General features: G+C 42.8%; 1 protein-coding gene across 10 annotated transcripts in view; it reads left to right on the forward strand.

Annotated features, from left to right (window-relative positions):
- The first annotated feature begins 10 nt into the window (after nucleotides 1-10).
- STRADA (STE20 related adaptor alpha) overlaps nucleotides 11-25,000 on the forward strand; it is a 30,082-nt gene continuing 5,092 nt past the window's right edge. For 2 of the 10 annotated variants that reach the window (XM_024760633.1, XM_024760637.1), the window contains exons 1-7: nucleotides 16,936-18,343; nucleotides 19,936-20,038; nucleotides 20,442-20,563; nucleotides 22,363-22,471; nucleotides 22,577-22,700; nucleotides 24,255-24,426; nucleotides 24,954-25,000. The exon at nucleotides 24,954-25,000 is cut by the window's right edge and continues 58 nt beyond it. In XM_024760633.1, the coding sequence (XP_024616401.1) occupies nucleotides 18,173-18,343; nucleotides 19,936-20,038; nucleotides 20,442-20,563; nucleotides 22,363-22,471; nucleotides 22,577-22,700; nucleotides 24,255-24,426; nucleotides 24,954-25,000 (848 nt within the window). In that variant the 5' untranslated portion in view covers nucleotides 16,936-18,172. Of the gene's footprint in view, nucleotides 120-8,213; nucleotides 8,294-11,116; nucleotides 11,175-13,396; nucleotides 13,426-15,642; nucleotides 15,662-16,935; nucleotides 18,357-19,935; nucleotides 20,039-20,441; nucleotides 20,564-22,362; nucleotides 22,472-22,576; nucleotides 22,701-24,254; nucleotides 24,427-24,953 lie in introns of those variants that run through there. The other 8 variants (XM_024760634.1, XM_024760635.1, XM_024760638.1 and 5 more) reach the window with 8 other exon arrangements.

The raw sequence follows: 25,000 nt of genomic DNA on the forward strand, positions 1-25,000 counted from the left end.
TACTGCGCATGGCACGTTGCGTACGTCCCTCCCAGCAACTGGCCTGGCGGCAACGCGGCCTTAAACCAAGGAGGCGGAGCTGAGATTGGGTCGAGACTGCTTGCTAACTCCAGGACCAGGTACCGGGCTAGCGGGGCCGCCTGGTGCGCTCCAGGGATCGGTCCCTCCTGCCCTGACGCCGATTCCATCTCCTCGGGGGCGGGCCTCCGGCAGAGCGGCCATCCTAAGCTCCCCCTCGCCTTCTACGGGCCCCTTTTCACCCGAATTCTCGATTCCCTTACTGAGGGGCTGCAGCCCGAGAGTAGAATAGGCTTGGGCCTGGCCCGGAGACACCGGAGCAGAGTTGTCGGGCTCCCTCTCCTCTTCCCCCCTCATTTCCAGGTGGGAAACCTGGGGCCCAGGTGACAATTTGTCCTGATCTAGCAAAGAGGAGGCATATCCTAGGCTGCCCTCTCCCCGCATCCCCCCACCACATCCCCATCTCATCCCAGGCTGGATAGCTAGTGGGTCAAGCCCTCGTAAGGACAGAGATCAGATACTCCCTGAATCAGCCTAAACGGAGCTTCTGATTGTCTTGTTTTCCAAAATGTTTAAGTGCCCACAGTAGATTGGGGTGGAGATGAGGGGCGGGGGTAGGGAGGTGAGCGAGAGAGAAGGGGTGTGGTTAAATAAAATTGTTCAAGTTTTCAGGAAATGGGGAAATAACTTCTATGCCCAGCCTTCTGCTAAGATATCCTAGTATATTCTAACTTGACTTCTCCCAAAAGAGCAAAAGCCGTTCGAATTGATTCTTTTCTTATTGTAATATCTGTTGGGGTAGAACCGTATTCCAATATGTATTTGTGGCATTAAAACAGTTTTTCATTGATTGATGGATACTTTTCTTTAGAGACCCCCAAGACTGTTTCTTGTCCCTGAGAGTTAAAGAAACCAAATCTTTCCTGATTTTCAAATCTCCTCAGGCCAGGAGCCTATTCAGCCATATGTTAGTGCTGAACGGGTTAAATCTGTTGCCCCCCCCGCCCCCACCCTTTAACTAGGTTTCTTAGAGGTACTGTGGCTCAAATGCAGTGTTTATAGTTGTCATCACAGACATGGAGGAAGTTTAGAAAATCAGTGACAAAAATAGGGAAAAAAGGAAAAATCAAAGTAAATGAATCTCCTTTCTATACCACTTGGCATCTGGTCAACCTCATTGTCAAATCAGGTGATGCTTTTTCAGTCATTATATCTTTGCACACACAGCCTTGACACTTCTCCCTAAGCTTCTCTATTATCACTCATGGTTTCTAGAGCACAGGCTTTGGAACAGACCTAATCAGTCCTCCACCACTTGCCTGTGTAACTTTGTTTTTTTTGTTTGTGTGTTTTTTATTTTTTGGCCATACCACACAGCTTGTGGGATCTTAGTTCCCCAGCCAGGGATCGAACCTGCAGTGGAAGTGTGGAATCTTAACCACTGGATCACCAGGGAAGTCCCATGCCTGTGTAACTTTGGGCATTTAACCTCTCTGAGTCTTAATTTCCTGATCTGTAAAATGAGGATCTATAATACTTGCTGTGAGCTGATCTCCATGAAGCATTTAGCACAGAACCTGGCACATACTAAGTTCACATAAGTGTCTGCTGCTTTTATTATTTTTACCATTATTAATTTAACAGATACAGGAATGCCAATATTAAGTGTTAGTCACAGTAGCCCCTGGGAATGCAACAGTGAACGAAATGCGTTCCCTGCCTTCACAGAGTCTCTATTCTAGTGGAGGAAACTGATAAATAGGCAATTAAGAGAGTGGTAGGTATAAGGGTTGAATACAGAGGCCAGACATCTAACATGGATAGGGAGGGGCGGTCAGGGAGGACTTCCTGTAGCACAGGACACCTGAGATGAGTAGTGAAGGACAGGTAAAAGTTAACAGATTGGGAGAGTGTTAGTGGTCCACAAGGGGAAGCAGGATCGTTAAAGTTTTTCCTTTGGGTTCCATTTCCTACCTGCCTTTCAAGCTGCATGTCCTAAATATGGACCTCTTCCAAGGCTTACTTCCCAGCTTTCTGCTTTTGTCTCACCATTTTCTTCTTTAGTGAATTTTTGTCGCTCATATAGCTTTAGCTGCTAACTTCCAAGTCCGCATAGCCATCTCTAACCCCTCTTTTAAGCATCAGTCTTTTCAGTACTTCTCTAACTGAATGCTATTTCTACTTGGGGTATATAACTGTTTTCTCAACCTCAGTATGACCTAAAAACTCAAACTCATCTTTCCACCAAAACTTCCATCTCTGAGCTTTCCCATTTTGTCTTTGACACACTACTCTTTTCCCAGTTACTTGGGCACATACAAAAAAAGTTGGAGTCATCAGAGTTGTTCACAGTTAGAATGGGTTCCCTGATTAGGTCGTGAGTCTCTGGCATGAGAAGTTTTCAAGCAGAGACCAGATAACCTTATATTCAGGAGGTTTTTTTGTTTTGTTTTGTTTTTTTGCGGTTCGTGGGCCTCTCACTATTGTGGCCTCTCCCGTTGCGGAGCACAGGCTCCGGACGCGCAGGCTCAGTGGCCATGGCTCACGGGCCCAGCCGCTCCACGGCATGTGGGATCCTCCCGGACTGGGGCACGAACCCGCGTCCCCTGCATCGGCAGGCAGAGTCTCAACCACTGCACCACCAGGGAAGCCCCAGGAGTTTTTAAAAGCAGTTCTTCCAAAGGGTGGAGGATAGGCTCGATGACTTATGGTGTACTTACTAACTAAATTTCTTTATTTTTCCTTCTCCCTATCCATCTATTTCTTAATATTCCCTCTGCCACAGGCTCTTATCACCACAGATGTGGTCCAGTATAATTGTATTCTAACTGGCCTTCCTTTTCTGGGTTATTTTCACCTCCCCCTCTCCTATCCTTTTGCAGATTAATATTCCTTAGAATGTTCCTTAGAACAAGGCTTCTCAAATGTCAATATGATGGTCCACAGATCAGCCACATTACCATGCTATGGGAGCTTGTTAGAACTACCAGGCCCCACTTCAGACCTTCTGAATCAAAATCCGCATTTTAACAAGATCCTCAAGTGATTTACATGCACAGTAAAGTTTGAGAGACACTACCGTAGACCACTGTTCTGTGTTTGTCACCTTTCTGTTCAAAACCTACAGTGGCTTCCTGCTGCCTGCTGAATAAAATCCGTGCTCTAGCATGCGCTTATTAAGGCCTGTTAATTGTTCTCATATGTGTGGAGTTCTGCTTCTGTAACCGCCCTCACATTAATTGGAGAGTATATGCAAAGTGCTGAAATACTGCTCGGCACATTTGGTCAGTCCTTCAGTATTACTGTGTGCCTCCTCTGTGCTAGGCGCTATTCTAGAAACCAGGAGATACACCTGTGGATATGTAAGCACTAAATAATCATATATTTATGACTATTTTACGCTTGGAATTCCCATTTTCTTTAAGTCCTGTTTGACATTCAAGCCCCACCTCTTCAATGAAACTATCCAGGTCCACCTAGCTAACTGTAATCTTTCCCTTTGCTGAACTTCATAAAGTGTTGCCCATTTCTACTTTTGCATTCCCCAGACCTGCTGAATTAAAATTTTTGGACGTGGGAGTTTGGGCGGGCATCCATAGATTTTTCGAACAACAGAAATGAATTTGAAACACATCCTGATTTGGGAACCAGTGGTTCAGATCATTAGAGAAGCTGTTGAGGTGGCAGCCTAGAACCAGTTCTTGGGTCTCTCCGGTTGGGCAGTTGTATTTGTTTCTACAGTGTCTTGGAATTGACTTTATTTTCTATTTCCAGTATTTTTTCCAGAGCATAGATAATTCCTTCTGAGGATAAAAATCATCTCTTTATCTACATTAATATTCTCTTTTCTTTCTGTTGTGGACTACAGATGGATATGGATGTTGTCTTCTCTTAAATTTCTTTGGCTTGATGCTTTGTGTTTAAGGTTATTAGACAATGTGCCTTCTAATAATCTTTTTTTTCCAAATTCAATCCATATTTTTACTATTTCGTAGCAGGATAAATTATTATCAGCATGGTGGGGTGGGGCTTCTATACGATCAGTGTTGGGGTGAGAATAAATGCAATTTGGTAAAAATCTATAGATGACTTTGAAAGGCCTCCTCACTCCCCTGGATTGAAAACCATTGCTTCGATTCCTCTGAAGCAGTTCTAAGGACTTTTAGATTCTGTGTACCACACTAAGTCCCCACCCCCATTGCTGTACCACTGCCACAACCCCTCACAACCTTACCCAACCTTAAAGAAAGAAGGGAAATGTGGCAGGGTTTTTTCTAGATTCTTCAAAAGCATTTCTGAGTATTTATTTTAGTCATTTTACTTTTAAAATCAACTTTATTCAGATGTAATTCACCTATAACAAAATACACTTTTTTTTTTTTTTTTTGGTTTTTTTGGCTGCGCTGGGCCTTCGTTGTGGCATGCAGGCTTCTCTAGTTGCGGCACACAGGCTCTAGAGCGTGTAGGCTCAGTAGTAGTTGCAGTGTGCGGGCTTAGTTGCGGTATGTGGGATCTTAGTTCCCTCGCCAGGGATCGACGGGCCCCCTGCATTGGGAGCGCAGAGTCTTAACCACTGGACCACCAAGGAAGTCTCAAATACGCCTGTATTAAGTGTACAGTTTGTTGAGTTTTGACAGATACACTCACATAACCACCATGCAATAAAGATACAGAACTTTTCCATCACCCTGAAAAGTTCTCATGTGTCTCTTTGAAGTTGGTCCCTCATCTCACTGTTGGTCCCAGGCAAGCAAGATCTGCTTTCTGGGACTTCCCTGGTGGCTCAGAGTTTAAGAATCCAACTGCTAGTGCAGGGGACACTGGTTCAATCCCTGGTCCAGGAAGATCCCACATGCCACGGAGCAACTAAATCCGTGTGCCACAACTACTGAGCCTGTGCTCTAGAACCCGCAAGCCACAACTGCTGAGCCTGTGTGCCACAACTACTGAAGGCTGTGTGCCTAGAGCCTGTGCTCTGCAACAAGAGAAGCCACCGCATTACAAGCATTCATGTACAAGTTTATGAGAAAATATGTTTTCATTTCTCTTGAGTAGATTACCTAGGAGCAGAATTGTTGGGTCATAAGAAGCTGCTAAACCATTTTCCAGTGTGGCCATATGTGTTTGCATTCCCACCAGCAACGTATGAGAGTTCTGGTTGGTTGGTATCAACACTTGGTATTGTCAGTCTTTATGTTTAGCCATTTTGGTGGGTGTTTAGTGGTATCTCATTGTTGGTTTATGAACATTTCCCTGATGACAAGTGGTGTTGAACATCATTTCATGTGCTTAGTGGCCACTCATATATCTTCTGTTCAGATATGTTGCCCGTTGTTTAAGCTGAGTTGTCTTATTATTGAGTATAGAAATTCTTTATATATTCTGTATATAAAGTCCTTTGTAGACACACACACTCACACACATATACATGCACACACAATATGTTTTCTCCCAACCTTTTCATTTTCTTAGTGGTGTCTTTCAAAGGCAGACATTTTTAATTTTGATAAAGATCAATTTATCATATTTTTGTTTTATATTTCATGCTCTTGATGTTCTTTTTTTGAATTGCTGCTTATCCCAAGATCATGAAGATTTTCTCCTCTGTTTTCTTTAGTAGTTTTAACTTTCTCTTTAGTTCTATGATCCATTTCAAGTTAATTTTTGTGTACGATGTAAGGTAAGGGTCAATGTTCATTTTTTCTAAATAGATATCAAGTTGTATCGAGACTATCTTTCTGCATGAAATTACTTTGGCCATTCTTTTGGAAATTAATTGACCATATATGCATGGGTCTATTTCTGGATTCTCTGTTCTGTTCCACTGATCCATTTGTCTATCCTTAGGCCAAAGTACACTGTCTTGATTACTATAGCAATAAAATAAGTCTGGAAATCAGGTAATGTAAGTCATAACTTTCTTTTTCAAAACTGTTTTGACTATTTTAGGTCTCTTGTATTTCCATGTAAACCTTAGACTCAGCTTATCAATTTCTTTTAAAAGTCTGCTGGAATTTTGATTAGCATTGCACTGAATCTGTAGATCAATTTGGAGAGAATTAACATCTTAATGATATAGAGTCTTCCAATCTATGGACATGGTGCAGACCTCTTATCTAGATCATCTTTAATCCCTCTTAGCAGTGTTTTATAATTTTAAACGTACAGGTCTTATCCATAATTTATTAAAATATTCCTAATTATTTTATGGTTTTGTAGGCATTATTGATGATATTGTTTTTTAAATTTCATTTTCTACTTGGTTGTTGCTAGTATATAGAAATACAATTGCATTTTATAATTGACCTTTCTAAATTCATTTTAAGTATAATGATTCTCTTATAGAATACTTAGAGTTTTCTACGTATACAATCATGTCTACATAGAAAATCATAAAGAATTTTACATCTTTTCCAATCTATATGCCTTTTATTTCTTCTTGCCTTTTTGCATTGGCCAAGACCACTAGTACAATGATGAATAGCAGTGATAAGAACATTCTTGCTTTCCTTCTGTACTTAGAAGAAACTCATTCATTCCTTTTACTGTTAATAGATGTTAGCTATAAATTTTTTTTAATTTTTGAATTTTATTTTATTTTTTATACAGCAGGTTCTTATTAGTCATCAATTTTATACACATCAGTGTATACATGTCAATCCCAATCGCCCAATTCAGCACACCACCATCCCCACTCCCCCCAAATTTTTTATACATATCTTTTAGCAAGTTGACTTGGTAAATTCTATTTCTATTCTATTCCTAGTTGACTATTCCTAATTGACTAAGAGGTTTTTTTTCTTTAACTTGTGGGTTAGTGTTGAATTTTGTTAGATGCTTTTTCTCCATTTATTGAAATGATTGTATTTTTACTTGCTTACTCAGTTAATAAGGTAAAATGACATTGATTCATTTTTTAAAATTCCTTAAAATTGGTTGTTCTTTATTTGCAAACAACTTCAAACAAAGACAGTTTTGTGTACATTGACTCATTTTTAAATGTTAAACCAATCTGTTATTCCTGAAGTAAGCCCCACTGGGTCATGATGTATTATGCTTTTAGCCATTCTAGATATAAATTCTTAACTATAAATAGCAAACATAAAATAAGATCAGGATGATATGAAAAAAGATACATTTGAGAAATGGCAAAAGCTCTTGGAAATGGGTAACAAAAATGTAAAACTTAGTAGAAAGGTTGGAAAATAAAGTTTGAAGAAGTCTCCTAGAAAGCAGAGAGTTGTAAAGTATGAGTGAAATAAATACAAAATTGGGGGCTAATTCTAGAAGTACACCTTTAACTATTAGAGTTTCTGTTCCTATTTCTTGTCAAAGAAATGATATTCCCCAGAATTGGAAGCCCCAAATCTCCACACTATAAAGGCTGACTAAGTGCTAGTCCTGACTGCAGCAGGATGGAGGCCCCTGGAAGGCCGTCTCCAGGGCAAAATTGGAATGGATGAGTTGGAGTGTATGGAAAAACACACTGATGAGGCTAATAGCAGAAATGTTGAAGTATTTGGAAAAGTTAATAGCTACATGGAAAAACAAGCAAGTGAAAAAATGAGGCCATTATTAACTCTAGGGGGGGAAAATGAGTGTATGGGGAAGAAGACGTGGTCACCTCTGTTTGCCTCAATGAAGAACCATGTTTGCATAGTCCTAGTAATGTAAATTTGGACTATTGTTTTAACCAAAATTTATGTTAGAACTATGTTGGGAGAATGAAGGCAGGAATGTAGGGTGCAGGAAGTTGATGTAGGAGAGCTTAGTCTTCACCTACCATGGTAGGAAGTTAGTAGATAAATGTCTAAAATGGATAAGTCATGACACATAAACAGCATTTAAGAATGATGATAAAAAGGAGGATAAACAGACAAAAGAAATGAAGGTAATTGCTTCTGCAGAGGGGTCAGTGGAGGGTTGGGTCATGAGAAATTGAAAGATTAATTTAAACAAAAAAACCCTATAAAAAACTTCTCTTACAGATATTGCAGTATTTCAGAATGTATTTGGCCAAAGTACATCCAGGTTTATTGTCACTTAACGTTTCTCTAAACAAATCTTTAGAATCTAGGAATTTGTAGGTCTAGTACAGTGCTTTGAATGGTAGACTCATAGTAAGTTTTTGTTAATCAACAAATATTTCTATAAAAGCAGATTTGACTAACAACCTGTGTCTATTTTCCTTTTAGGTTTAAATTTTTGAAATTGAAGTAGGTCTGCACGTTAGGAACTCATGTCTTTTCTTGTAAGTAAACCAGAGCGAATTAGGGTGAGTGTTTCTCTTCTTCTGGCTTTACTATTTTTTATTTTCTGAAAAGCAGTGTGTTTGGCAGATATTGTAGGAGGTTTTTGGGGTTTTTTTTTTATGTGATGTTCAGAATCATACAGAAGTGAGGGATGTAGAAAGTAAAGTAGGTATTGCAGCCTCCACTCCTAAGAAAAGAACTTGCAGGGACATCCCTGGTGGTGCATTGGTTAAGAATCCACCTGTGAATGCAGGGGACACGGGTTTGAGCCCTGGTCCAGGAAGATCCCATGTACCACAGAGCAACTAAGCCTGTGTGCCACAACTACTGAAGCCCGCACGCCTAGAGCCCGTGCTCCGCAACATGAGAAGCCCGTGCACTGCAACGAAGAGTAGCCCCCGCTTGCCACAACTAGAGAAAGCCTGCGTGCAGCAGTGAAGACCCAACGCAGCCAAAAATAAATAATAAATAAATTAAAAAAAAAAAACACGAATTTGCAGGCAGAGGCTGGCCAGAGACATAGAATATACCCACCAGTCTGTCTGATAGAGAAGAAACAAGGTGGCTTATTTTATGATTATCAGTCATTCAACATTAAATGAGTTGCTGGCCCTTTTCAGTGTAGATGTGTACCCACTAATGATCTGCCTGTTTCCTACACGTTTTCAGTGAGTTTGTGTGTGTGTGTGTTTGTTTGTTTGTTTGTTTGCGGTATGCGGGCCTCTCACTGCTGTGGCCTCTCCCGTCGCGGAGCACAGGCTCCGGATGCGCAGGCCCAGCAGCCATGGCCCATGGGCCCAGCTGCTCTGCAGCATGTGGGATCCAGGCGGACTGGAGCACGAACTCGCATCCCCTGCATCGGCAGGCGGACTCCCCACCACTGCGCCACCAGGGAAGCCCAGTTTGTGTGTTTTAAAAATCAGCATCGGACTTCCCTGGTGGCTCAGTGGTGGGGAGTACGCCTGCCAGTGCAGGGGACACAGGTTCGAGCCCTGTTCCAGGAAGATCCCACATGCCACAGAGCAGCTAAGCCTGTGTGCCGCAACTACTGAGCCTGTGCTGTGGAGCCCGTGAGCCACAACTACTGAGCCCACATGCCACAACTACTGAGCCTGTGCTCTCGAGCCTACGAGCCACAACTACTGAGCCCGTGTGCCACAACTACTGAGGCCCGTGTGCCTAGAGCCTGTGCTCCGCAACAGGAGAAGCCACCGCGATGAGAAGCCCACGTACCACAACAAAGAGTAGCCCCCGTTCACTGCAACTAGAGAAAGCCCGCGCACAGCAACAAGGACCCAATGCAGCCGAAAATTAATTAATTAATTAATAAAAAAAAATCAGCATCAGATTGTAATCATTGGAACAATTTTTTGAACCCGGGCCCTTGGCAGTGAAGGCACGTAGTCCTAACCACTGGACCACCAGGGAACTCCCATCATAGGTTTTAATTGAAGGCATTTTGAAAAATTTTATTACACCTGAGAACTTCACTAGCTAAAATGACCTCAAGAACAAATACTGGGTTTAGCTTCTTTACAAGCTTGCTAAATGATTTCCTAAAAGACAAACAATATCTTGTTTATTATCAAGTACTCAATTTCTAACTGCTGTAGTAATTATTTTAAAATTCTGTAACACTGTATGTGTACTGTGAGACATTGTGAATATACCACTTTCTTTTTTTTTTCTCTTTTGGCCGCACGGCTTGTGCGATCTTAGTTCCCCAACCAGGGACTGAACCCGGGCCATAGCAGTGAAAGCCTGGAATCCTAACCACTAGGCCACCAGGGAACTCCCTTAATATACCACTTTCTTTAAATATTAAGGTGTCAATTATATTTTGTGTTTCAGTGAATATCAATTTTTTATATCAATTTTTTTAATTTACAGTGTTCTTTTTTTAATTTGGAAAAAATTGATATAGAGAATGATGTTATAGTTTAAATTCATAGTCCATATTATGCAACTTATTTCTGAATGTTCCTTAATCTTCCTTTTTCTTATGTTTATGTGGTAAGAATAATTTATATTGGAAAGAGTAAACCTCGCTATTAATTAAGAGAAACAAAACAGAATCCCTCCTTAGCCTGAACTCTACCCAGTGGAAAGAATACCCCTAAGCCAAGCTTTAATACCAGCCCTTGAGTGAAATATAACCTTGATCCCATTGCTTTTATGTATGAGCTTCTTTTCTATTTCAACCTAACCTGATTCAGGTGAAACCAGACCGCTGATCAGTATGATGGAAATCCAATACTAGTTTGAAATAGTCCAGTAAAGTGAACCATAGATTAGTCATGCTAGTTTGGTCCTTGTAAACTTGGTAGAAAATGTAAACGTTGGTGATGTCTTTAGAAATCCTAGTGGATGAAAGAATATGCAGTTTGCTATTTCCTTTTACTAACTAATAGAGGCTTGTGAAAAACTGTTTCATCCCTATTTTCTGTGTGTGAATTCCAGTAGTTTTCAAATTGGCATTAATGATCCAAAGCATCTGTAATAGACAGCCATGGAATGAATAAGATGGAACCAAAAGGCAGTTTTATATATAGGAAGGACAAAAGCATTCTTCATTATTAGGGCCAGTACTACTTATTTCTCGTCTGTCAGATTTAAGAATTGTTCATCAAATTAGGCAAAGAAGAATAGAGAAAGGAATTAATCTATTGTGTTCAGTTGATTTAAATCCAAGATTCTTTTCAAAACTTTTCCATAGAAATGTAGCTTAACTGTACTGCATGATTCACTTTTTGTAGTTGTCTTTTTGTCTGTCTATCTAATGGCTGATAGTTAATTTTTTGTGGCTTGGAAGAAATACTAATTCTCTTTGGGGTTTTCCTCTTTAGCGGTGGGTCTCGGAAAAGTTCATTGTTGAGGGCTTAAGAGATTTGGAACTATTTGGAGGTAAGTACAGTATGGCATTTAGCCATCACTTCAGGATAAATATCGCTGCCTTTTTGTTGATTAAATCAATTTATAGAAATTAGCAATTTATATTTGTTTGGCTACAGCTGTTATATTTACTTGGCTCCTTTTTGAATCCATGCTTTCCCCAAAATTTGAGGACTAATCTGGCAGTTGTCCTTGGCCTGTCTTGATTGTTAGAAAGCCAGTATTTACTTTAAAGCACACGTGTTTCTTCTAAGTATTTGTCTATGAAACACATATTCTTAAAGGAAAAAAAGTAGGTGTTTAAAAGTCTCTAGCCTTGAAGATTTAAAAAATAAAATTATAGTCAGGACAAAGGTAGCAGTGATATAAAAGTTATGGTTTTTCTGATCAATCTAGTTGACTCATCTTTTCATGAGACTTAGAGACTAGAGAAAAAAAAATCTGTCAGGACAAAAATACTAACTTCCTATTGTAAAATCTAAATGTTGATTCAGAAGTAAAGTAGGTTTGCGATTTTGAGGTTTAACAAATCCAGGCACTCCCCTTTGGCTATTTTCCAACTGAGCTGTTTTGGGAACTGTGATCTTGACTTAAGGCAAGGAAAATTCTTTTTCTATAAAAATAATAGTAGTAAAGCCCCTTTCTTTTTATCTGTACACCATGATACTCTCTTCAGCTCCTATAGCTAAAGAAATGGGTTATCAGATAGAGTATGTTGGTTAACTGATCCAAACTACCTCGAGAGGCTTGAGTAATTGAAAACTCAAACTTGCTAGTTACTAGGTAGCACCTATTAATTTATTTTCCCTACTGCCACTCAAAGAACTTCTGGAGTTGAATTATTCATAAACTTTGTCAAAGGGTTTTAGAGAAGACAAATAAGAGTTTAGAAAAATGATGAGTTATTTTTGTTTTGGTTATAAAGAATAAAAGTAATCTGCACAGTAAAGGAAAGGCTAGTGGAACAAAAATACTATGTTCTGGTGCTATTCTCATTTTTTTCCCCATCATTAATGGCAATACAGTGGTTTAAAAGTAAACATTGGCATTGATGGAAATTGAGTTGGAAGTCCAGTTTACATTAATTAGCTTAAAATATTCCAGTTATGTGAATTAGATGAATGGATTTTGGTTTCAGTGTCTTGAGTGTAGGATCTCTGGATGTCTTTTGATAATTCCCTAGTCTCTGATCTGAGGAGGATGAAGAGATTGTTCTGTATATTGTTTACAGCTTCATGAAGTGTATGTTACCAAGCTGATGCAGCTTGGAATTTGCCTTCTGCTCTAAGAAGCCTTGCTTTGATTTCCTTTTACCTGTTCACCTGGCTTATCTTTGACTTGTAAGAAGCCCCTCTTAAGCAGCCGCTCCTGCCATTTATATACCAGAAAACTGATGTCCATGGCACACACACAAAAATCTTATTTTGATAAATTGAGGCTAATTTACTCTGCACCCAATATCTAGCAATATAATTTAAGATATTTGGAGATGTGTAATCATTCCAATACTTTACAGTTAAAATCTTTACTTTGATCACTTTTCAGAATAGAGAAAATAAAAAGCACAGATACAGAATTTGTCTTCTTTTGGAGCAGAAAGTCATTTAAGTTGTCCTTTGCTTTATTCATGTTCATCAGGAGTAGCAGAGAGCCAAAAAGCCCTTGCTTTATTTTCATTTAGAATAGAATGTATCTGACTGGAGAATCAAACTGGGTAATGGTCCCACAAACACATGTGACTGTATTAAAACTTTTTTGTCTTTTTTTTTGGCAAACCTGTTTTCTAGTCCCTGCACTCCCTGGGAAATAGCCAACCATGCATATAATTTTATAATGAATTTTTTGTTCACAGTATAAGACTCTGAAACTAGCCTATTGAAAGTAACATTGTGTGCTGATGGAAAGTAATTGCATGACCAGAACTATAGCAGTTGAGTTGTACTCAGTAAAGAATACCCGTAGAATAAGAGCCTTGCCAAGTTTTGAAGAGCCATAAATTCATGTTTAAAACTCCATCTATCTGCAGCATTTTTACTGTGGATCTCTGGGTGTGTGTGTGTGTGTGTGTGTGTGTGTGTGTGTTTATATGTAGCACTGCAGGCACTTTTTGCTGTAATGATTCTTAAGTGGTTTCCATTAGTAAATGTAGTCCTAAGTGCAGTAATTGCTGTTCTGAATGTGGGTGTGTCTTCTTCCAAAACCCAAAATGCCAACACTCAATCTCTCCACTCCAGAGCAGCCTCCGGGTGACACTCGGAGAAAAGTAAGTGATTTTCCAGGCTCTAGTACTGTGGCTTGTTGCATGGAGGTGACTTGTGGAATGTTATATGTTTTTTTGGTTGGCTTATCATTTTATGTTTCTGCTCATCTGTCACTGAGTTTTATACATGGTATAATTCTTCTACTTGTGGGGACTTAGGTTTCACCCTAGAGAGATTCTGATGTGTACTCTGAAAACTGAAAAACTCTCAGGCACTTTTTCTGTCTCCTCCCCTTTGTAGCCTTACCAGTCACCAGCCACCACCTCCAAAAACTAAAAGGGACAGTTTCAACACTCTAACATGTGGTTATCTTTCAGTGGCTAGTAGTACTAAATTTCCCATCCTTAGTCTATTAATAATAGATTTCAGTCCACAGAGATAATATAGATCTCTGTGTAGATTATAAGGCAGGACGTCAAATCTAGTTTAAAAACAAAACCCCATGTTTTAAAGTACAAAACAGAAAGTGTATTTTTTTTGGCAGAAGTTTCAAGACTCTTGCCCTGCTTCTTACTCTTCTAGTTTATTTTACCAGTGGAAATAACAGCAGCGTGCCAAGCTGCTTTTTTTTTAAAATTTATTTATTTATTTATTTATTTATTTTTGGCTGCCTTGGGTCTTCGTTGCTGCGCGCGGGCTTTCTCTAGTTGGGGCAAGCGGTGGCTTCTCTTGTTGCAGAGCATGGGTTCTAGGGCGCGTGGGCTTCAGTAGTTGCGACACGCGGGCTCAGTAGTTGTGGCTTGCAGGCTCTAGAGCGCATGCTCAGTAGTTGTGGCTCACGGGCTTCGTTGCTCCACAGCATGTGGGATCTTCCCTGACCAGGGCTCGAACCCGTGTCCCCTGAATTGGCAGGCAGATTCTTAACCACTACGCCCCACCAGGGAAGTCCCCAAGCTCCTTTTGATACTGTGAATCAGTGTCTTATACAGAGAGGATAAGAGCCCTTTTCTCCATAGACGTCTTCCTCTTTTCAGATAACAGACCTTTGTGCCTTTTGCAGGCAGCTCCAAGGTGAGTGAAGGGTGATGCTGCTGACTAGGAATTTCTTTCTGAGTAAAGCCTGGCTGCGCTTCACTAGCCAAGAGCACTTCACTATCAGATCCCAATATTTTCCAGTCAGGAGACCAAAAACGTGCCCTATAGGATCAGTTGGGTATTGTTCCAGAGTACAGCGCCAATTATATACAGTTCTTATATTTTCACAGCGGCTGACGTTATACCAAAAGTTATCCTGTGTGAAACCTTTGGGAGGTTGAATGTGCTTATTTGTTGGACATTTCATACATATTGTGTTTGTGGGCTTTATTGCATTTTGTCTTTAAACAAGAAAGTTATCATTTTATGGTCATTTCTGGATAGCAGTAGCTTATGTATTTTTCAGATGCTTCAAAATGAACAAAGTGCTTTTCATGGTGGGGGAAACTAAGAAAAGACTTTGATAGAATTCGTTTCTTTCTCTAGGCAATTTGAGATTATACATTATACTAATAAAACCGTGCCATGCTATGTTTAACGAGAATGGGCTAAATATGTCCTTTTCATCTGGATTTTGACCTTTTCTAAATAGGAAGCAGTATAATGGACTAACCTGCCTTTCTTGTGGTAAAATCAGACCAAATCTCTTCCTTTCAAAATAGTTCCTTTGTTTGTTTGTTTTCCTAAATAAAGGTCGCCTTCTGTCTGAGTTCAGACTATAGAACATCCACAAAGTAGAAAGCATCCATTTTAGGGTCATTTCCGGGGAGCTGGGGACAGAATGGTAGAGGGGTCACAGCAGCCACCAGACGAGTTCATTTCATGCGATTCTGGATTTGCCCAATGAACTCATCTTCCCAATTACCTAAAGAATTTCATTTTCTAAACCTAACACTTTGAAGTAGTTTTCCATAGTCAACAAAGACAGTAGAAATATTGTCAAGTTACGAACTAATCATATCAGTAGTTTAATGAATCATTTCTCACCTAGGCTCAACAAAAGTGTGGCTTTAGTATGTAGCCTGGTAGGTAGTATGTCTTACGTGCACTCCTGGCAAGGAAAAGGGAGATAGGTAATTTGAAGAAAAAAGTATCCTATATGTAGTTTATCCAAAGGGAGTTATTTAAAGTGCCTATAAAAGAATTTTTTTAAATCTCAGGTCTCAGCTGTCCCTCATAGTCTTTTTTTTTTTTTCAAATTAGAGAAACAAGGAGTTTGCCTACAGATCAGAGGAGAGACCTTCAAATACAAAGTCATTCTAGGTTTGTTCTCATTGGGGCCATATTGTTACCTGCTAAAAAATGCAGTACTTTCTCACATGCAGGTGTCAGATTCTGATCTGTGAAGTTCCCCTGGTGACAGGGAAGCTAGGGAATGTGTTGTAGGAGGGCTGGCATTTGCAGTATAAGTCAGCATGTGGAATTGTCTCCAGTGGAACCGACTGGTACGTTTGCTCTCCTCTCCAGCCCATGGGAATAAGAAGGTCATGGGCAGAAAACCTCCTGAGTTCAAACGTTGCTTAAATGATTACTTTTTAACTAGATGCCGGCACTGTTGTAGGCCTTGGGGAATACATCAGTGAAGAAGACAGGCCCTGCCCCGACAGAGCTTGCATTCTAGTAGAGAAGACAGGCAGTAGACAAAATAAACTGCAGTGACCCCTATGAAGAAAATCAAGCAAGATGACATAATAAAGTGACTGGGAGCTACTTTACTCGGCGGGACAGAGCCTTCAATGAATAGGTGACATTTGAGACCTCAAGGACGAGGAGAAGCAGCGATGAGAAAATGGTGGGGCAGGAGTGTCCCAAACGGAGGGACAGCTGGTGCAAGTTTGCTAAGACTGCTGGTTCGTGGGGGTCAGGTGCAGTGGGTCAGGGCAGCCCCGTGTGGGGTGAAGTCGTGGAAGTAGGCAGCGGCCGGGTCGTGTGGATCCTCACAGGCCAGAGTAGGGGGTGTTGGGTCTGAAAGCAAGCCCCTGAGTTTTGTGACACTGATTTTATTGAGGGCAGGTTGATACTTGAGAAAACAGAAGAGCAGAGCAAGAGTCTGTGCAGCGGGTTAGAGGTATGAGGTGAAGCTGAGACTCTCCAAAGTCAGCCTAGCCGGCGGCGAAGTTCTCAACAGCTGGGGAGTCGCCGTTTCGGAGCTCTTGGTTTAGGCTTTTTGCTCAAATTGTTACTGAGTCCAAGCTTGCTCCGCTCGCCGCACACCAGGTCAATAAATTGGGAGACGAGGTGTTGAGGCCAGGGATACTTTATTCGGAAAGCCGGCAGACCGAAAAGATGGCGGACTAGCGTCTCCAAAAAAACCATCTTATCGGAGTTTGGATGCCAGTTTCTTTTATAGAACACAGCGGGGAGGAGATGAGGAAGTAAAGTCAAAAGGCCATAGGTTTTGCAAATATCACCTTGAATGGCCAGCCTCGGGGAGAGGATGTGTTCATTTCTTCTTTCTCTCAGCCATCCACAGGTGGACGGGGTCAGGATGCTTCCCTGAACAAAGGCACTTTGGTTTAATAAAATTCAGGCAGAGGGGCAGGGTTCCCCGAGGCAGGCCATTGTGTATAGACAGTATCCTTTAGTGAACAAAAGCAATGGAAGCAAAGGTTAAAGTAAAACAGATCCAACATGGAGTCAGATTTGGTTCTTCCCTGTTACAAAATCTGTACTCCATTTTGCTCCTTGATTGTCTGTATCCCCCTCACCTGGGTGAGGCACTGGCGTGGCACCAGTATCTTGTTTTGAAGACAAGATAGTTTCAAGAAGCTACAGTGGCTATTAACTCATCCTAGAATCTGTTTTCAGAGCATTTAGAAACACAGAAACCTGTAAAAAACAAAATCAAACCAACTTTAACTATCCATCAAACCCTATTTAGGAGTCTCTGTTTTCTCCATTTTCTCTGTTCCATCTTCTTTGCTGAACAGGAGAGTGACCAAAAAGTAGACAGCAAAAGAGAGAGGGGAAGAATAGAGTTCATATTTATTGAATACCTGTGATACACCAAGTAGTGCTAAGCTCTTTACATATTTTATCTCATTTCATAGTCACAACAACCCTATGAAGTGGGGATTGTTCCACTGATGAGATGATGAAGATCTCAGGACTTAGAGGGACCTGCCCAGGGTCACAGAGCAAGTGATAGACTGAGTTCAAGTTCTGCCTATCCCTGGCCCCTAAGCCTCGAGTCTTCACATTATACCATACGTTTTACTTAAAATAGCCTTTCCCAAATCATCTTCCCCCAAATTTAACAGATGTTAGGCACAAAAGACTTCTCTGGACAGGTATCTTTGGGAAATGTTAGGTTAAACGAAGTTATACTTTGTCAAATTACAGAACTTCTCAAAGCCCTTAATATGGGAGTACCCCTTGTGGTTGTCCATGAGAAAGAGAGTGCTGCATTTTGTAACTTAATTGGACGTGTAAACTTTTTTCATGCGTTAACAGGCAGGATCCGTGTTCCATGGGGCCTCCTTTGGGGAAATCCTGCATTAAAACAACTAGGTAGAAAAGTGGACAAGAGACAGAAATATGCATTTTCACTCTGGAGAAAACCCACGTAGCCAATAAATGCATGAAAAGATGCTCAACTTCATTAGCACTCGGAAATGTAAATCAGACCCACAATGAGACTGACAAAAATGAAGTCTGAATATACCAAGTGTTGGGGAAAAGATAGATCAACAAGAACATACATGTATCGCTGGCAGGAATGTAAATTGATATAACCATTGTGGAAAACCGTTTGGCATTTTTTTCTAAAGTCGAATGTTCATATACTCTGTGACCTCCAGTTCCACTCTTAGGTGTAAGCTTCAGCGTAACTCCTGCATATATGTGTCAAGAAACACACTCAAGTGTGTTTTTAGTAGCACAGTTCATAATAGCAGAATGAAAAGTAACCGCAAAAGCCCAGCAGCATTGGAAGGACAAATTGAGGTATGTTCACCAGGTGAGTATTATACAATGTGGCTGAATACAACAATATAGGTGAATCTTAGAAATATAAAGCTGGTTACATGAGAACTGTGATTTGCTAACAGGGCTCAACTCTGCTTGACTGGGTTCCTCTAATTGGTAAGCGGTGCTGGAGGTAAAACCCCATTTGGTTTCTTTCGTCATTGGCAGCATCAACTGTTTTGAAACCAGATGTGTTTCAAACATCAGGCACCCCCCCGCCCACCCCGAGGTGATAGCAGCACGTCAGAATATTCTCGACTCCAGCACTTTTCGTGCTGAGCCTAGAGCCTTCGTGTATTCAAAGACCTTTTCCTGATCAGAGGGCAGGTTTAGGAACGCAGCATGTGACATGTGAGCTGGCCTAAGGCTCTTTGTTTCAGTTAGACATACATCTCAAGAAAGAGGATCCAAAAGAAAGAAAAATACTCAGAGTCCCTAAGTCATACAAATAAATTTAGGTTTGGAAGAAGGAAACTGAACCTATTAAACTGAAGGAAGAGCCATTGGCCTGCCATGTATTTTGCTGGGCACTTTTCCATCTGGACCTCACATGTGACACCCACATCCTAAATGGCTGGGATCCAGCTTCATTTGCAGCCTGAGTGCACAGGGACGAGGGAGCAGGTCACTTTTGCTGCCTGGGATGATGGCTGAGACCTGACAGCTCTGTTCCCTGCCTGCAGCCCAGTGTGTTAGCTGTTTTCTGGCTTCACTTGGAAATGTCAGGGAATGATTGGTCTGGCCTCTTGGTTTGCTGACAAGGGGGCCTCTTATGGCCACATTTTGCCTATAGCAAGATTCAGCGTTTGATCTTTGGGATTTTTTTAGTCAGGACCTTAAAAATAGGACCCTAGGGACTTACCTGGTGGCGCAGTGGTTAAGAATCCGCCTGCCAGTGCAGGGTACACGGGTTCGAGCCCTGGTCCAGCAAGATTCCACATGCTGTGGAGCAACTAAGCCCATGCGCCACAACTTCTGAGCCCACGTGCCACAACTACTGAAGCCTATGAGCCTAGAGCCCATGCTCTGCAACAAGAGAAGCCGCTGCGATGAGAAGCCCGCGCACCACAAGGAAGAGTAGCCCCTGTCCGACACAACTAGAGAAAGCCCGCGCACAGCAACAAATACCCAACGCAGCCAAAAAAAAAAAAGGACCCTAATGCAGCAGGAAATTCAAGAGAAACCCCACCTCTCCATTCCCCTTCTCTTTTCTAAATGTGCCTTTCTCCAGACATCCTTTCCCAAGTAAGAATTTCATAGTTTTTAGCAAATGAGCCAGCTGTTGGGAAGGACAAGCAAACCAACGGTTGACTAGAACTGGCCCTTGTCCCCACCCCCGCTCGTAGGTAGCGCTCACGCTTGCTCTGATATTAGTGCCAGCGACTGCATTGAACAGCTGGTGCTTTACTTTATATTTCTCATCAAGTAGGGCTGGAACTGTTTCTTTGCTCCAGGGTCAGAATTTGTATGTTTGTTGACATGCCAGTCTCCTTGTGGGTCTGAATTACCATCTCCCCACTCTCATCCCATCCCTAAGTTCCTCTCACTAACCTGTTTTTCTTTTTCTTTAGACCAATGAGGCGAGCGCAGAGTCGATAGCATCCTTTTCTAAACAGGAGATCATGAGTAGCTTTCTGCCGGAGGGAGGGTGTTATGAGCTGCTCACCGTTATAGGTAACGTCCAGGACTGTCATGCTCCAGGGGATCATGGCAGCCGTGTCTTGGCATCCTCAGGTGAATGTGTGCCAGAAGCTGTCAGCCAGTTGGCGGGATTCGTGGAGACAAAACTGGCTTTTGTGGTTCTCCTATGGTTTTCTTCTTCCAAGTGTAGGGGAAGAGATCATGTTTCCAGGAGAGAAGCTCTTTTCAATTTTTTCTTTTGGGCTGTACACTTCTGGTGTCCTGGGCCATAGTCAGTTAGAATAGTTGGCTGAGAAGGAACTGATGGAAGAAAAATCAAGAAATAACAGAAATGAAAGTTTTAACTTGAGTTTTCTTTTAAAATCAAGTCTCTTTAAGGAAGATGAAAACCTGTGTTGCTCTCGTCCCTGTTTATGGCATTTCCCTTTTCTTTTAGGCAAAGGATTTGAGGACCTGATGACAGTGAACCTAGCAAGGTACAAACCAGCGGGAGAGTATGTGACAGTACGAAGGATTAACCTAGAAGCTTGTTCCAATGAGATGGTGACGTTCTTGCAGGTAATCGAACGTGAATGTGACACTTGGAGGGAGGGCTCTTAGTTCCAGCAGTAACCACAAGGCATCTTTACATCTGTCTTCTGAAACAGCTGGCGGGAAACGAAGGTAGACCAAGCCAAGAAGTTACAGAAGCTCTTGGTGAAGAATCTTGGGCATTTGGCCTTAAGGGTTCTATAACACTGCTCAGCCCAATTTATATTCCCCTCTTCTTCACCAAATCCTCCTGTGACTCACTTATTCACGTATTTATTATTCAGAGAGGCTAAGTAACTCGCCCCTGGTCGCTCACACTAGTAAGTGGCAGAGGCAGGCTTCACACCCAGACAATCTCTTTCCATGCGGGGCAGCTCGCCTGGCCACGGGCGACCGTCTTCCGACTCTTAGTGTCCCGTTTGCCTGAGGTTCCTTTCTTCTGAAGAAGCAAGTAGCTGCCCTCTTGTTAAACTGGGAGACACTGTAGGTCTAGCAAGTGCCTGGGGATGGAGGCTTGCCCTGGGAACTCCCTAGATTTAGGGCCTGGCTCATTGTAGTTTCAGTACAGTTGGCTGCAGCCCCTCCCCCTTCTTCAATTACAATGTTTTTCTGAACTCACGCTTATCTGACAGTGCTCCAGTACCAGTTCATGTGTTCAGAGTCGTTTTGGGGTCTGAGGATGGAACAGAATGTCAGGCCCAGCTCAGTTATTTGGGAAAAAGCATATCTGAGTTTGTTCTAGAGCATATTTGAGCTTTGTGATTCTTGGCTTTATCCCGCACAGCCGTGGACAGGTAGAAGGTGCTACCTATTTGACCTTGGCTCATTTCCCAGAGGCCAGGACCCTGGAGTTGCTGTAGTTCTTTTGTCCAATTTTTTTTTTCACATCTTTTGTCCAAATTTATTTTAAAATTCCATCGGTCTTACGCTTTTCATAGCTGCTTCTGAGGAAGGGAGCTCTCAGCCTGAGGTCGCTGGAGAAATCTATTCTAATGTTTAGTAGTTGTTGTTTGTTCTTTAATGCTTTCTTTCCATGTTTCTATTGCTAACAACATTTTCCTTTATAATAGGAAAACACTTTTTTGTTTTATCTTATTTTTTTAATTTTAAAATTTTATTGGGTCTTTGTTGCTGCGTGCTGGCTTTCTCTAGTTGCAGGAGTGGGGCTACTCTTCGTTGCGGTGCGCGGGCTCCTCATTGTGGTTTCTTGTCTTGTTGTGGAGCATGGGCTCTAGGCGCGCGGGCTTCAGTAGTTGTGGTTCGCGGGCTCTAGAGCGCAGGCTCAGTAGTTGTGGCGCGTGGGCTTAGTTGCTCCACGGCGTGTGGGGTCTTCCCAGACCAAGGATCGAAGCAGTGTCCCCTGCATTGGCAGGCAGAGTCTTAACCACTGCACCACCAGGGAAGTCCTTGTTTTCTTATCTTAAAGAGGAGTTCTGTGCCTGGGCCCTTGAAGTTGAGCTAAGCTTATAACTTCCTAAGTCTGCAGTAGGCGGTTTGTTTTCATGGCCCCCGAGGTGGTGCACTGTGACCCTCTGCTGTGGTGTTAGCAGTTTCCCTGTTGGTAGGGAATGGTTTCTCGAGGTGCTTTAGGATTGGCTGGCAGAGCCCAAGTTAGGCAGAAGCTGGCGAAGGAGGGCTGGCTTCCCTGCTGAGATGGCAGAGCCTGGTTCCTCTCATACTGGTGGCACCTGCTTGGGCTGCTCCCAGGATTCTGAGCAGGGCACGCAGGGAGGCCTAGGTCCCCCTATTATTCATGCTGCCACCTTCATGTTGAGCGTCCTCCTCGGGGCCCCTTGGTTCTGACTGCAGCTCACCATTGCTTTCAGGGGGAGCTCCATGTCTCTAAGCTCTTCAGCCATCCCAATATCCTGCCATATCGAGCCACCTTTATCGCAGACAACGAGCTGTGGGTTGTCACATCATTCATGGCATACGGTGAGTGGGAAAGGGGTCCTGGCAGGGATGGGTTCTAAGAACTCTGCTGTCAGCTTGCTCACGTGCTGTCACCCTCTGCTCCGTCCCCACGATCCTCTTCCTCAGGCTCTGCAAAGGACCTCATCTGCACACACTTCACGGACGGCATGAATGAGCTGACGATTGCTTACATACTGCAGGGGGCGCTCAAGGCCCTGGACTACATCCACCACATGGGATACGTGCACAGGTGCTTTCTTGGGCCTGTTAACCCTTTATAAGAGTGGTATCTGGGCCCACGAGCCCTCGAGTAAAGGTTGACTGAAGCTAGTGAAGCCAGAGTTTAAAGCAAGGGTCGAATCCTGCCCTTGCCTCTGCTGGGAGGGCAGAGCATTTACCCTGTCAGCGCTAAAGCTACTGACTTTCTCTTTACCGAGCAGCCTGGTCCCGAGTATGAGGGGAACACCTGACGTGGGCCTCTGCACCCCACCTTCTCCTTCCTTGGAGCACCCATACTGGGGTGTGCCCTGGATTCAGCCCTATGCTGGGAGGCTCGGGAGAAGACAGACTGCTCTGTAGATGGTGTCCAGAAAAGCGGCTCGTGGTAGGGGAGATAATAAAACTAGGACCCCTACCTAACTCCACATACAAAGGAGCACTTCAGAGAGATTAAAGGCCTACATGGAAACGATAGACTTAGATAGAAGGAAACGTGAGGAAATATTTTCGTGACCTGAGGCATAACTTCTAAATGTTTTACATGCACAAAACAAGGCAAAAAATGGATGGAATTGATAATATCAAGATTAAAACTTCCTCTCCAATACAGGACACCAGGAACAAAGTTAAGAAAGGAGTTACAGCGTGGAAGGTGTTAGTTTTGTCTAAAACACACAGGAGATTAGTAACAAGGAAATTTTGTGAATCACTAAAAGGATAGCAAAGCAATAGAAAGATGAGCAAAGGATGTGGAGTTTATAAAAGAAAACAGACACTCAAATCTAGCAAGGATCAGAAAATCAAGTTAAAACAGGAGGATGTCACCTTATACCCGTGGGACTGGCTGTAATTCAGAGGCTGGGTGAGGACCAGTGTGGTGAAGAGGTGGGTCTCCCGTCCGGATACTGGAAGGTGGCCCAACACAGCCAGTCGGGGTCACTTAGAACCAGGACCATCAGTGCTGCCTCTGGGTGCATACCCCAGAGAAACCCTCCCACAGGCCCATCAGGGGACATGTATGTGGACATCTTTGTTCATATTTGTGGTGATGAGGGGCAGCACGAGTGTCCTTCCTGGAAGAATGGATTAGTAAGCGTTAGACCCCACCCCAGAGTGCAGGTGGCATTTAGAACCAACAATTAGGTGTATACAGTTGGCAACACAGATGGATCTTGGAAACACTACACTGAAGAATGGGCTGCATAACACAGTACCATTAGGTCAATAGAAAACACGTGAGAAAAAACAATACACTTCTGAGAATACCTACAAACAGAACGTACAGATTAAAGGCAGTAGATGGTAGAGGAGGCAGTGGTCTGTAAGCATAAAAGAGAACCTTAACAAAACAAATACGTTTTAAAGTCTGGTGATATGTAAATGGGGTCATGCAATTTTTTCTTTTTGTGTATGTTTGAAAATTTTCATAAAAATGCGTGTTTGTGTCTATATATACGTATGTATATGCGTATAGTACACACACACACCTGCCAGGGGAGAGGGCTGACCGGGTCTAGTGTGTGAAGACAAAGGTTTGTGGTGTGAGGGGCTCCTGCTGCCCCGTGACCCCCGCCCCGCCCCCCAGGAGTGTCAAAGCCAGCCATGTTCTGATCGCCGCGGATGGGAAGGTCTGCCTGTCTGGTTTACGCAGCAACCTCAGCATGATCAGCCACGGGCAGCGGCAGCGCGTGGTCCACGACTTTCCCAAGTACAGTATCAAGGTTCTGCCGTGGCTCAGCCCAGAGGTCCTCCAGCAGGTCTGTGAACTGGGTCTCAAGAAGCCCCCATTCCCCACCAACTCGTGATTCCCCAAGGAGGCCTTCAGGAATTTCCGGGGATGGGGGTTCCTAGAGGGAGGGCTGCCCTGGTGGCAGGTAGAACTGGGACACCTCTCGCATGGGTGTTCCACGCCCTTGGCAGCTGATCTCGTTCCCCCCCACCCCACCCTGGGGAGGATCCCAAACTGCGCCTGAGGCTCCCTTCAAAGATGCTGCCATTTGCTGGGAAGAAGAGCGTTTGGGAAACGTTTGGCGCTCTCTACATCCCTGTCCTAAGCAGGAGCACGTCCTCCTGCTGCCACAGAGCACCAGCAAGGCATTCGTTCCTTCTACAACAGCAGCGACCCCTCAGTAGTACAGGCGAGGAAAGTCTCAGCAGCCGGTCCCAATTTGGGGACAGGCCTTCTTTTCCTCTCCCCAGTTTTTGCTCCACTCGCTTCTTTCTCTAAGAACAATGGCCAAGGCTACAGTGTGGAGTGACCTGTGGCTCTTTTCTCCTGATTTAGAATCTTCAGGGTTACGATGCCAAGTCTGACATCTACAGTGTGGGAAT

This window comes from Neophocaena asiaeorientalis, unplaced genomic scaffold (genome assembly GCF_003031525.2).
Source record: "Neophocaena asiaeorientalis asiaeorientalis breed wild unplaced genomic scaffold, Neophocaena_asiaeorientalis_V1.1 scaffold30, whole genome shotgun sequence".
NCBI classification, from domain to species: Eukaryota; Metazoa; Chordata; class Mammalia; order Artiodactyla; family Phocoenidae; genus Neophocaena; species Neophocaena asiaeorientalis.